Source organism: Notothenia coriiceps, unplaced genomic scaffold, assembly GCF_000735185.1.
Source record: "Notothenia coriiceps isolate Sejong01 unplaced genomic scaffold, NC01 NC01_scaffold00010736, whole genome shotgun sequence".
In the NCBI taxonomy this organism is placed as follows: Eukaryota; Metazoa; Chordata; class Actinopteri; order Perciformes; family Nototheniidae; genus Notothenia; species Notothenia coriiceps.
Window position 1 is genome coordinate 7,137 of NW_011343437.1, and position 12,479 is coordinate 19,615.

General features: G+C 40.3%; 1 protein-coding gene across 1 annotated transcript in view; it reads right to left on the reverse strand.

Annotated features, from left to right (window-relative positions):
• Positions 1 to 635: 635 nt before the first annotated feature.
• The window catches only part of LOC104946194 (N-terminal EF-hand calcium-binding protein 2-like), a 43,957-nt gene continuing 32,113 nt past the window's right edge, over positions 636 to 12,479 (reverse strand). The window contains exons 3-5 of the mRNA XM_010771973.1: positions 7,480 to 7,557; positions 6,702 to 6,793; positions 636 to 5,704 (exon numbers count right to left, since the gene is read on the reverse strand). Coding sequence (XP_010770275.1) covers positions 5,676 to 5,704; positions 6,702 to 6,793; positions 7,480 to 7,557 — 199 coding nt within the window. The 3' untranslated portion in view covers positions 636 to 5,675. The remainder of the gene's footprint in view (positions 5,705 to 6,701; positions 6,794 to 7,479; positions 7,558 to 12,479) is intronic.

Below are 12,479 nucleotides of genomic sequence, written 5' to 3' on the forward strand. Positions count from 1 at the left end.
CATTCCCTGTGTAGCCTGTCTTGTTACTGCAGTTCAGCAATTCTTTTTGACACTTGCAGTAAACGGTCAGCAGATAGCTGAAACCAAAGCCCTTTAGCGTCTTCTGCTAATGTTGGCTACGTCCCACTCATTACGTTTGTCTGAAACAAATCAAATGTGATCCAATCGGGGCTTTTTTGTTTGGTTAGTTTGTCATGCAATTGGCTAGTGACCATGTTTGAAATGTTGAATTGAAACGCTTAACACTACTTTGCTAATGGTTAACCAACACGTTTGCTAGTATCCTTCAAAGATGGCCGACCTGCTGTTGATGATCTCTTAATCCCATTCCCTATCGTGCATGCTGTCTTTTCTAAAGTATACTTCACTTTTGACACCTACCGTAAATGTGGACCCACTTGATGTGATTAGAATTAGGGTGGATTTGGAACACACTGTAACTATGAAAAATAAACTGAAAGTGCCCCTTTAATTCAAATGTATCTTATCAAACCGTTAAGTGAACAATTGTGTATTCAGGATTGTTTTATTGATGATAAGACTACAATCTGCCAGAATTGTTCCGTATGAAACAAACACCAAAACAAGTCATCGCCAGGATTCAAAATAAAAGCCACACAGTTTTATATTTTTATAGTTTATTGAATTGCATCACTCTACATCATCTAGAATTTCAACAAGACCAAATATAATACTTGCATCCCTGCGTTAAGTCTCTACACTTAAGAGAAAGCTGTATTTTTTACTGAAACATACATTAAGAATTAATATTTCATTAAACATTGCCATAAAAGTGAATGTTCATTCTTGTATGCCATTTTTATAGTCATATATATTTTATATAATAGGTTTTAGTCTCTGTCTCCTTCAAAGGAATACTAGAAAAGGAAAAGGTAAGAAATGCACAAAACCCATTGAAGAGTAGCATGGCCTAATACTACAGCAAAGAACTTACTGGACATTCAGTTGACATGCACTCAGTTGAAGGATAGAAAAGAACACAGCCATAGAAAGAAAGAGTCGTAGCACTGATCTGTTTCCTGATTGGCTCATGAGGTAAACCTGGTGACACGCTTCCTCCGTTTCATCTCTTGTTGCCAGGAAACATTCAAATCAAGGCCTGTTTCAATAACACAACTCTTTGATTGTATGGCGAAGCACAGGTTGCACTGAAGAGTATTAAGGATAGAAAAGAACAGGTTGCACAGTCTGAGGGACATTCAGGAATGTATCAATAGGAAACAGTATTGGTATTTCTGACAGTTCACTCACTATCTACCTCACATACACAACCCAGCCGCGTGGGCGCAATGTACAGGAAAAGAAACCCTCGCTAAGAGCATGTGGGCTGCATTCAGCTGAGCACTCGAGTACTGTAAAACTATGGCTATCAGTATTAGTAGGTCACTGACATGTAAACATCAATCCATGCAATATGGCTTTATGTTTCTATTCGTAATACGGCAGCTCCTTGTTGGACACAAACAAGATTTGGAACAGGAGTTATTATTTTTTGTTTTTTTTCAGAAGTGAAAGATTAAAGGTACCCTGTGGAGCTTTTCTTGTAAACTAACTTGCTCTGTCATTAGCTTAGCTGCAGATTTAAGGTTAAGAAAAAGATCCGTAGTCTTGAACAGATTCCTGTCCGTTAAAGCCCATTGGCTGTTTCCCAAGAAGCTGACATTAACTCATTAAGAACTGGGGTAGAATCTACTGTTTTACACAATTTAGGAGATTTAAAGGAAGTTAGGCTTTTTATTACTCTGATCTTTCGGTGCGTGAGAATATGGTGTTATAAAAGCAGCAATTAATGAGTGAAATGTTAAAGTCACCAAAAATAGGTCTATCCTCAAAATATTCAAAGCAACTTTGACAATCAGTATTTTAGTGCTGTCGTTAACTTCCCCTTAAACGAGCCCAAACAGAAGTAGTCCTTGGTGCAGATTAAAAAGTGTTCGACCTTAGAAGTCGTTAACTGAGCTCCACAGGGAGCCGGGGTGATCCTGATGCAGAGATATCGTTTCTGCTGCATGCTGCTGAGGGCAGGGAGAGAGGGTGGCACGGAAAACTGATATCCTGAGATGGGATGTATTGCAAGATGTTACATTGATTCCTGCTGCTGGGAAGGATTTAGAATAAGAGAACATATGATGATGTTATTTTTACATTGGTCTTTTAAAAAAACAATAATAGCCAAATAAATGTCAAAAATGTAGTGTCCAACATTTATGCATCTCATTTAGGCATTTATTTAGATAATGAAGAAGTACAAAAAGGAATATGTTTAAAGTAACATTTTCATAATTATGATTTAGCTGCAGGTTGTTTCTGGTTCTTTACGTAGCTGGATTTTAAACCAATGCTAGTTTCTCTTTGGCTAACTTGCAGCTAGTCTAATGCTAATTGACAGAGCAGCTTTACTTTGAGGTCCAGCGCCATGAACGCATTTCATTTCTTTTAAATCTAGTTTTATAAACCTTAATTGTCTAAATCTGGGTTTGCAGCACAGTAGTGTGAAATCAACAGCGAGACAGTAGGGTAAGTACACACTGCTCCACAGCGCTACTAGTGGCTAAACCTCCACAGGGTTCCTTTAACACAGACACTGTGATTAGTACAGACATTTCACAAATAAAGCAGCAACGCCTCTGCATGCCTGTTCTAAAAAGCCTACTGTAATACATATGTTCTGTTACAGCATATGTAATAATATTCAACACTTCCACATTCCACACAGTCCTGCCCCGCTCAATGCAGCCCAGCGCGGTGCTAGATGGTTCATCATTGTCAGTGTAGGAGGATCACACTCACTGGACCACAGCCAGGCAGAGAGCAGCCTGGCTGTCAATCACATGTGAAAATAGAGATCAATAGTGAGGTGGATGGAAAGATGGGACCTTTTTGAAAGATTACAGGAGTGATTCATCAACACAGCTTTAACCAGATAAAGTAATACTCTACATCTTGAAATACTCTTATCATTCTCTATAATATATCTTTAAATCACAATATTCACTCATTCTTACATTGTGCCTTCTGAGTGAGAGTCTGATTGTATTACAGTAGTGGTATTGGGGGGAGGTCAGGTCAGGGGGATGGAGCCCGGGTATTTTTGACCTGAAATGAACCTCAGGTCTTGGTCAAGGGGAATGGATGAGATTTGTGCCTAAAATAACAGTTGGGTCAAGAACACGGTAATGGCCGAAGACAGTAAATGTAGCGCAAATTAGAAACGATTATTTGGTTTGTTTAGCTAATTATATTTGAACGAAAGGTTTTCTTCACCAGATTTGTTTTGTGTATCTTTTGCATTGCGATGTACAGACGTTTGGAGGAATTGTTGACCTTCGATATTACATTAAAATAGTATCCTTACGATAGCTTCCTGATGGGGGTCTTTTTCTTTATGTTTAAGAGACCCAGTAGATATGGATTCTAATGTCTGTCATGTCCTCTTTATATGTATTGAGCCCTTCTCTCTTATAGTTGGGATTAATGGTGGAACTACATGTGACGACCGTTGTTCGAGATGCAGAGGTGGTTGATCTATAAGCTACGGTATGCTAAGAGAAGTCAAGGTCATTTTTTTCCAGTGATATGTTTTTACTTAGCTGAGAAAGTTTCAATATAATGCAATGGAGAATATGTAACAATATGTCAATGCAACACAAAACTGGGGTTGTGTAATCTGATGCTAAAGGGCATTCCCTGCTTACTGGGAGTTTACATCACACCAAAAAGATTATTTTGAAAACCCTAAAGAGCTCCCGGAATATGTGTTAATGTTTAAGGCTTCATATTCAATGTCATTAAGATGGGTTTAAGTTTTTTGTTGGTAGGTATTCAGATTCAAACAAAATGGTACGAGAATCTGCAGCGTTTCGAAGGCAACTGCCACTTTCACTAAGGAATACAATTTGCACCATAGCACTAATAGATTTCAATAAATACAAATATAATAATCATAGAACCACATTTTCATCATGTACAATCTCTACTTACACAGCTAATATAAGTTACCCATCGCAAATTTAGACAAAGAATACATCAACAGACGGCAGAAATGAAACAAACTGTATGGAGAACAGTGAGGTGCTGCCTTTGTCTCTCTACTTAGTTTTTTCTGTCTCAAGGTAGCAGCAGATTCTTGTCTAAGTCACAAATGATCCCTAGACAGCAAAACACTTTTTTTATCCCACCTCTTAAATGTCAGTGCTCAAAGGGTCAACCCCAAAGTGAAATAAAAGGTACATGAAGAAACATAACTCGCCAAATTCTATAAATGTTTCTCTCATGTCTGTCAATCAGAACCATCTACATATCCAAATATTTGTGAAGACCGACATCTTTTCATAATTCAGGATACCAAACTGGCTTATGTCACCATCTGATGAACTGATAACTGATGTCTGGCTTAGCAGAGATTTGGTTTGTGTTGCTCATTAAAACCATGTGCTTTGTTAACACAGGATGATAAGTTCCTCCCGTTAAAGACATTACTCCCACTGCAGCCATTCTATATAAATATACTCGGGGTGAAGATGCTTAACAAGCTCACGCAACAAATGAAGTTGATCTGAAAGTAAGTAGGTCTTAAGTTGCAACCGTAACCCTGGTTCTCAGGTGGCAACATTGTTCAGAAGACTCTAAACCTATAGTGAGGTATAGAGCAAAGTTATCGTTATTATAGAGGAGCTTAGTGGTCATTTTAGGACATTTACTTTGTTCAACTTGTCCACAGGTCAATGCTGATTAGCTTTTGGTTTTATTGTTTGTTCGGGAACATATTTTAATGTCTACCTTGTATTATTTAGTTGTATAAATGGACAATTGTATCCGCCCATCCGCGTGGTGTCAGATTACATTTGCGAGCCTGTTAGAGGCATCAAACATAAATCAGGCATTACCTTCCAGAATTCTTCTTTTTACAAAACAATGCTATGAAAATAATAATATAGCTTTTGGCTTCATAATCTAACATTGGTGCTATCTCCAGGTCCTTCTGGAGAACTCACACACTGACATTATGTGGTATGTATGGATATTGCATCTATAATCAAATTTGTTTGAATCAAGTTTTATCAAGTTATTACTCGTGATGTTGATGAGTTTCGAATGGCTGATGTGAGAATAATGTCCAAAGCATTTGGTCAGTTACAAAATGAAAATGTAATTATCAGAACACTTTGTATGGGAGCAAATGTGGAATGAACAGCTACTATGAAATAACGGCTAACTAAGGTCATCTACCTGTGGTCGACCCTAGCAGGAAAAAAAAAGCCACATTCCAGAATGCGCTACATTAAAAACTCTACGCCAGGGTCCTTGCTACATGACACACTCCACTTTACAGTGGCTCGAAGCTACCTGAAACATGACATAATCCAATATCTCCAATATAACTATGGTGAGATGCAAATGCATTAGCCATCTCACGTTGTTAAATGCACTGTTTGTTCAATTTCTCACTGCAGTTGACACCATACATTTGCACTGTGTAAACATGTACTTACAAAAAGAGTTGAGGAATGTAAGGGTTGAAAGACGAGGGGGTTTAGGGGGTGTTAGAGTGGGTAAAACGCAGGGAGGGGAGAAGGTTTGAGGGTCGGAGGAGGAGTTCAGGAGGAGGTGGGGAGCGTCCAGGAGTGGTGGCGTGTAGTTGAATATCTTCATGCTCAGTCCCTGTTCACACTGCACCAGGCGGCTGCAAACAGAGAGGGAAGAGAGAGACGGAAAATAAAATTAAGTCCAGAGGGAAGGAAAGATAATATCGAATGGAGATGAAGAAAAATGTGGCGAGGCAGCGAAAGAAAGGAGTGGGGAGGGGAGCTTGACAAGAATAAAGTACTAATGGCAGTGTTCCAGGCATCACCTCAGGTCACTGCCTCGGAGAATGGATGAAGGCCAGAGTCTGGCGTTTTAAATGGTGCCAGGTCGCTTTAATTGCTTAAAATGCCTCTTGGCTTCAAGTGATTACAATTACAAAGTCAGCCTATTGGCTACACACAAATCACTCTTTAGGACTATGAGAAGACCTTATTATCTTTCAGTTCTGGTCTGGAATTGTGTAGTAGAAAAGTACTTACTTTCTATTCAATTGTGTCATTGTTTTCTATTCAGTGCTGCAATGTGGATAAGTTGTTAAAAATCTAAGTTTTGAATAAAGAAATATGAAGTTTGATGGGCTGATTTTCTCGGCCTTATTTACCTATTTTTTTTATTTTTAACAGACTAATCATCAATAAAAAGAATAATCGAAAGACATTTCTTCCACAGGTAATGTATTCCCAATGACAAATAAAACTTGTTGCAAATTTTTTTTAAATCGGCTAAAGGAACTAAACCGCTAAGCTAAATGCAGCTAACGTTACGTGGTAACGCTTCGCAGTCTCATTTAACTACTCGTTAGCAACTGCTTTTTTTAAAAGCATAAAAGGTTCAAAATTCCCAAGTAGATTCAAATGAATTGTTTTAGATCAAAACATGAAAATCTCTTGAGTTTTTATTAACAGAACTCATTTGAGGCATCTAAAATAAAGGTTAAGGAAACATTGACTTCAAGACGAGAGTGCCAGCAGCTACAAAATGCCCATTTTGGGTTTAAGGACTCATTCCTGCACAATTCTATAGGAGTGCTCCTTTGACTGATGATCAAAATAAACGTCAGTCTACTGTTTTACTGTGTAGTGTTTCACACTGACCTGGCACGGCTACAGAGGACACGGTCTCCGGCTGGCACAGTGTGTCCACCTTCACATGCTGGAAGGCTTTGTTGGGGGCCGACTGGAGGTGCCTGGAAGTAGAAGGGAGGGTTAGAGAGAACACGCACGCACGCGCACGCACACACCACTTATAAAAAGCATGCGGGCACACATGGCCTCAAACCGCTCAGCACGGCCCTTAGCCTTTACTGTAAGAGCTGAAATGTGAATGGTGTTGGGAGGCTGTGAGCAGTGGAGCAGAAACTCAGACCAGCAGGCAGCTACATCAGCAGCCTCTCCTTATGCCCAGCACCATCACTAAATCATGAAGACCTGACGCAACTCAAGTGCTTCAGCAACTCCGGAGTGAGTGAACGTCTGAAGAAAGCTAATTAAATGTGGTTGGAGGAATTTTTCCGACGGGGCAGATGACAGTAATGGAAGAAAAGTGAGCGCTCTCTTCATTTGGTAATCAATGAAAACAATGGCATCCTGCACTCCGACAAACTTCCAGAGGAGTGCTGACTCGCAGACTTTTTCACAAAGAAAATGAATGTCCTCGTTCAGTAATGACTCACTTGGCAGCAATGAGCCTTCAACTGCACTTAAAGATGTTTTATTGCGCCTGTTGATTTGGCTCATAACAAGTAGCGTCACTGCTGCATTGACGCTTTTACTTTCAAGCCTTATATATATATATATATATAAATCAAATCAAACTTAAAATGGAAATAAAATGTATTCAAGTACATAAAGCCAAAGGTAATTGAAAACTCACCGCTTCCACTCCTCCTCTCCATCCCAGAACTCGTAGACGACGAAGGATAAACCGTCCGGCAGACGCACCGCAGTCACACTGAGGGGGGAGGCAGAGAAGAATTGAGTGGATCATTGAGGTGAAAATGTGGCATGGAAAGTGATCGGTGAGAAAAAGAGTTATGACAGAATGTTGAGTGGATCACGGAGGGAGGAAGAGGAGGGAAGAAGAGATGCAGGTATGAAGAAGAAAAGGGGGAACAAGGAGTAATAGAGAAAAAAGATGGAGAGAAAATGACAAAGGGGAGGACATTTGATTGAAATGAAAAACAAATAGATGGTGAAGTGTTTCCTCTTCCAGCACAGCATTGATGGGAGGAAGATTGCATCCCATCTTTAAAATGAAAGTTGCAATTTTACAACAGAACAATGTGTGACCCGGTCAGTGTGAATGGGGGGAGTTGGACGTTAATGGCCATTTTTATATAAGGCACTTTAAAGGGCCCATTTTGCTGTAATGACTAAGGTTTATTTTGCCTCAAGAAGAACATTAATGTGTTGGAAATAAGCCACAGGGGGGCCTTTTCCATGTTTACTTGATATTGTCACACAGCGTTCCACTCCACGCCCCCTAATATGGGCCTTTTGTTGCCTTTTTTATTTGGGGCAGGAGATCTCTAGGGGGTAGCAGGGTAACAGCATATGCCAAATAAAGGTGGTTTACATCACCTGGAACATTGGGAACATGAAGAATAAATTGAGATGAAATTGTTTTGGTTAGGAACCTATTTAAATTACAATGTTTTTGTATGCCTAATTATATTGTTGCAACAATTTTGAAACAACTTGTTGAAGAATAGTGGAACATTTTCAATTTTCTATGGAATATTTCATTTAAAAGGTCCCCTATTATGCAAAATTCACTTTTTCACGTCTTTTATACTTAAACATGTGTCCCCTGCAGGGACGTGCACAGACATTTTGGGGGGCGGGTGCTCAAGTGAGAAAAAGGGCACTTCCCATAATCATTAATAAACATTTTTTTAAAAACAAAACGTTAAATATAGTTGCACATCTCTGACTTACTGACCAATTTATTTGAATACCCTCACACTCACGTAATTGTTTAATACTCAGCAGACAACAAACTAGTAAAATTAATAGTTATTAAATGAGCAGCCAACAATCAAAATTAGGAAGTTACTGTTTAAGGACATTACAGGCAAAAATATCCTGCGATGTCCGCACCGCTGTGCAGGAGACGTGGAGGGAGGGCGGGCTACGGAACTTCACAGTCTAATCTCCCGACCTGATATTTTGTATTCAATCAATATATTTTTGGAAAGGGAAACTGTGCGCAAACAGCAGTAGGCCCCACTTGTTATTTTGGTCTATTTTGCTTCCATGTTTTTTTTCACTCTAATGGAAATAAAACTTCCAAGAAACACATATAAATGGTGTTCGTTTTACTACCATGTCTGAATTCATCTATAGATTTAAAGCTGATCTGCATTTAAACATAACATTTCAGGGGGAAATACTGACTTGACATAAGTAACGATCTGGGGAAGTTGTGAGGTGATATGTTTTATTGGTTTATGTTTTAAATATTCTCTCTCTTTTTGTCCTGATCCATTTCTATAAAAACCTGTCTGAAAATGAGCTGATCAGATTTTGGCCACTTGATGATGTCATAACGATGTTTTGGCTTGTGTAACCATTAGCCAATCAACAACCAAGGTTGGGGGTTAAAAAAAAAAACTTAGTTAAAAGTGTTAAAAAGGTTGGAGTTCATGAGCATAGTTTGTGTAAAAAAAAGTAGCCTAACTTTGAAGCAATATTAAGCCTTCTTCCTAGCATTACTTGGCACCAATAGATTCCTCACGTTATCTCGTTTAGATGATGTCATTCAGATTTAAACTGAGCCTGAAACAGATTCATGTCAGCGGAGGATGCTGTTGCCCTTGCGTAGTTTAAGAGGTTAAGGTCAGGAGAGGTGGACATATTGATCAAGTCTTATCTTTCTGGAAATGTCCATCATTTGACAACAAAAGACCCCTTCTCACATTACCTTATCATTGAATACATTCTCAACATAAAATATAGCTTTAAACCAACATCTGTGCTTCTGAATATACGCGTATAGCTTATTCTCACCATGGTATCACCCCTATGTCACCACTGGAACCAAGACTGGGTTCTAGTGACATTACTAATTTTACATTATGTCTTTAAGGTGACGCTTTTATGCAAAGCAACTTACATCAACTCCAATATCATAGAAATGCATCGGGATAAATTGGGCTTAAGTATCTTGCCCAATGACACTTGGAAATATTGACTGCAGGGGGTGGGGATCAAACCACTGACCCTTTGATTGGTAATCCCAATCCTGTTCCATGTCTAAGCATTGAATATCAGAATATTTAATATTGTATGAAGTCTTTCCAAAAGTCTATACATTTAATACCAGTTTACCGTTATCTACTTACACTCTGTGAATCTATTGTAAGAAGATGGTTGTAAAAGAGTGTTTGACAAGGCCCAACCGCATCAAATGTAGAGACCTGCACCAATGCAGTGCCATCCCATTTTCATCCGTGCAAGGTCCAGTATTTGCACTAGCCTGTTTGCTAAATGAGAGAGTGCAGAAGCTGAGGTTGTGTTATGTAGATCAGGCGGAGTGCTGCAATTTTGGATCTTGTTTCAGCATAAAATTACTCTCATTAATGCCAGCTACGGGTACCTCTTTCAGAAATCAATTTCCATTCCAATTTTCCAGACAATTGTCATAGTGCAAGCGCAGACCTCTCTGAAGATCACATACAAATAACTCTTTTGCATTGTTGTGAATTTGTTCGACATCAAGTTTAAAAGGCTGGAGTGTTTTCCTTTAAAAGCAGATTGGCTATTCCACAAAGTTCATACAGAAAAAAGCCGGACATTAGATACATACATAACATCTCCAGCAAATGTCTAAACAAAATAATATTCAAGATAGGAATTAAAAACATTTTTTAGAATGAAAATTCTACTTAAAAAGAAACATTGCTTACACTGAAAAGTTGAATGTACTGTATGTTAATATTTGTGCCAGAGATGGATTACTCGAGTCCTGGACTCGGACTCGAGTGCCGATTTTCGGGACTCGTGACTCGACTCGGACTCGCGCACTGATTGAAGCGGACTTGACTCAGACTCGTGAATTCTCGCGCACGATGACTCGGACTCGGGAATTTTTAGCCCACGATGACTCGGACTCGACTTGTACATTGACGCTCCGACTTGGACTCGGACTCGAGCAAGTTTTGTCTCGAGTCAGATATACTCTGTCCTGGCGTGTGCACCTGCGAGGCGAGTTCACGTACTGGGCCCGCTGTCACAGTCTAAAGATGTCCAGAGACACACCCCGCATCCTGCTGTATGCTTTCACACATTCTGCTTCCACATTGGAAAAGAGCAGCGCAAAATGCTCGTTATGTGGAAAAACGTTAATAACGAGTTAACGAAACAAAAAATGAACGCCACTAATTATTTTAACGCGATTTTTGTGTATTTTTTGTCCTCAGCTGCCACGTAGTTTCAGAGCGCAAAGCATTAACGTTGTTATTGATGTTGTTAGGGAGGTTCTACGAGCAGAGAGATTCATATTATGGACTCAAGAAAAGGTATTTTAAACGGCAAGTTCAGCTTCAAAGCCCTACCAGAGGGTTCTGTCGACCAGACCAAAGTAATTCGCATTTACTGTCAATGTGAATTGAGTTACCATAGGAGTACATCTAGTTTAAAATATCATCTGCAAGCCAAGCACACATTTGATGCTGACAGCCCCGCTCCTGCCGCATGCTTGCGGCAGACAACACTTTTCCGGGAGACGCCTGGACACGTCAACGCGCAGCAAGCTCTCTACAGCGATCGCTAAATGGGTGGCTACAGCTTGCAGGCCAATAAACATTGTGGAGGACGAGGAACTGCGTGATATAATTTGGGTTGCATCCAACGACTGCACGTATGAATTGCCTTCCAGAGCCACCACTGTGTCGAAAATACACAACTTGTATGAAGTCCAAAAAGCGAAAGTAGAGGAGGAATTAAGGAAGACTTCCACAGTTGCGCTCACCGGAGACTATGGGACTTCACTGAGTAATTACGGTTATCTCGGGGTCACAGCGCATTATTTTGACCCACAGTGGGAACTTCTGTCTCATGCCCTGACTGTTATGAAAACAGAGGAGCGGCATATCGCAGACAGCTGCGCCGTGCACTTTATGCAGGTAGCCAGACAGTGGGACATTGTACCAAAAGTCAGTATACGCAACATGATTGCAGCGTCCAGGCAGCTCCTGTTCCAGCATATGCCTTGCGACAACGATCCATCACAGTGTCTCTCCAGGACAGTCTGTTTAACGACGCATTGACAACACCACCACAACACACAACGACACACACACACACACAGGTGTGGTGTGTGTGTGTAAGGAGAGTGTGTGTCTGCTGTAAGAGACAGGTCAAGTGTGGGTGTGGTGTGGTGTGTGTGGTTGTCTGTGTGTGTGGTGTCCGTTGCCTTGGGTGGGTGGTGTGTGAGCCTGGGTGTGAGTGTAGTGTGAGTGTGTGTTGTGTGTGTAAGAGACAGAGAGTGTGTGTACGTGTGTAATAGAGAGAGTTGTGTAATTAAGAGAGAGTGTGTGTGTATAGTGTGTGCCGTGCGTGCGTGGTGTGTGTGTGTAGTGTGTGGATTCATTATTTAATGACGTCCCGAGGTGCGTGAACAGAGCTTTGATTACGTCAAATTCGGCGAGTCGACAACAACCGAACCATTTGCAACCAACAAACATACCGGTCGTGTAGAGAGTTCACAACTAGAGTCTTATACAGATCTGTACGTAGAGGTCACATGACAAAGGTAGACCACCAGTACAGGACACACTCACTGAGAAAGAAAACTGGTGAACGTTAAACGAAAACAAGCTCGAGACGACGTAAACCGCCCGATACGAATTTTTAATGGGTGATGGAAAAGGC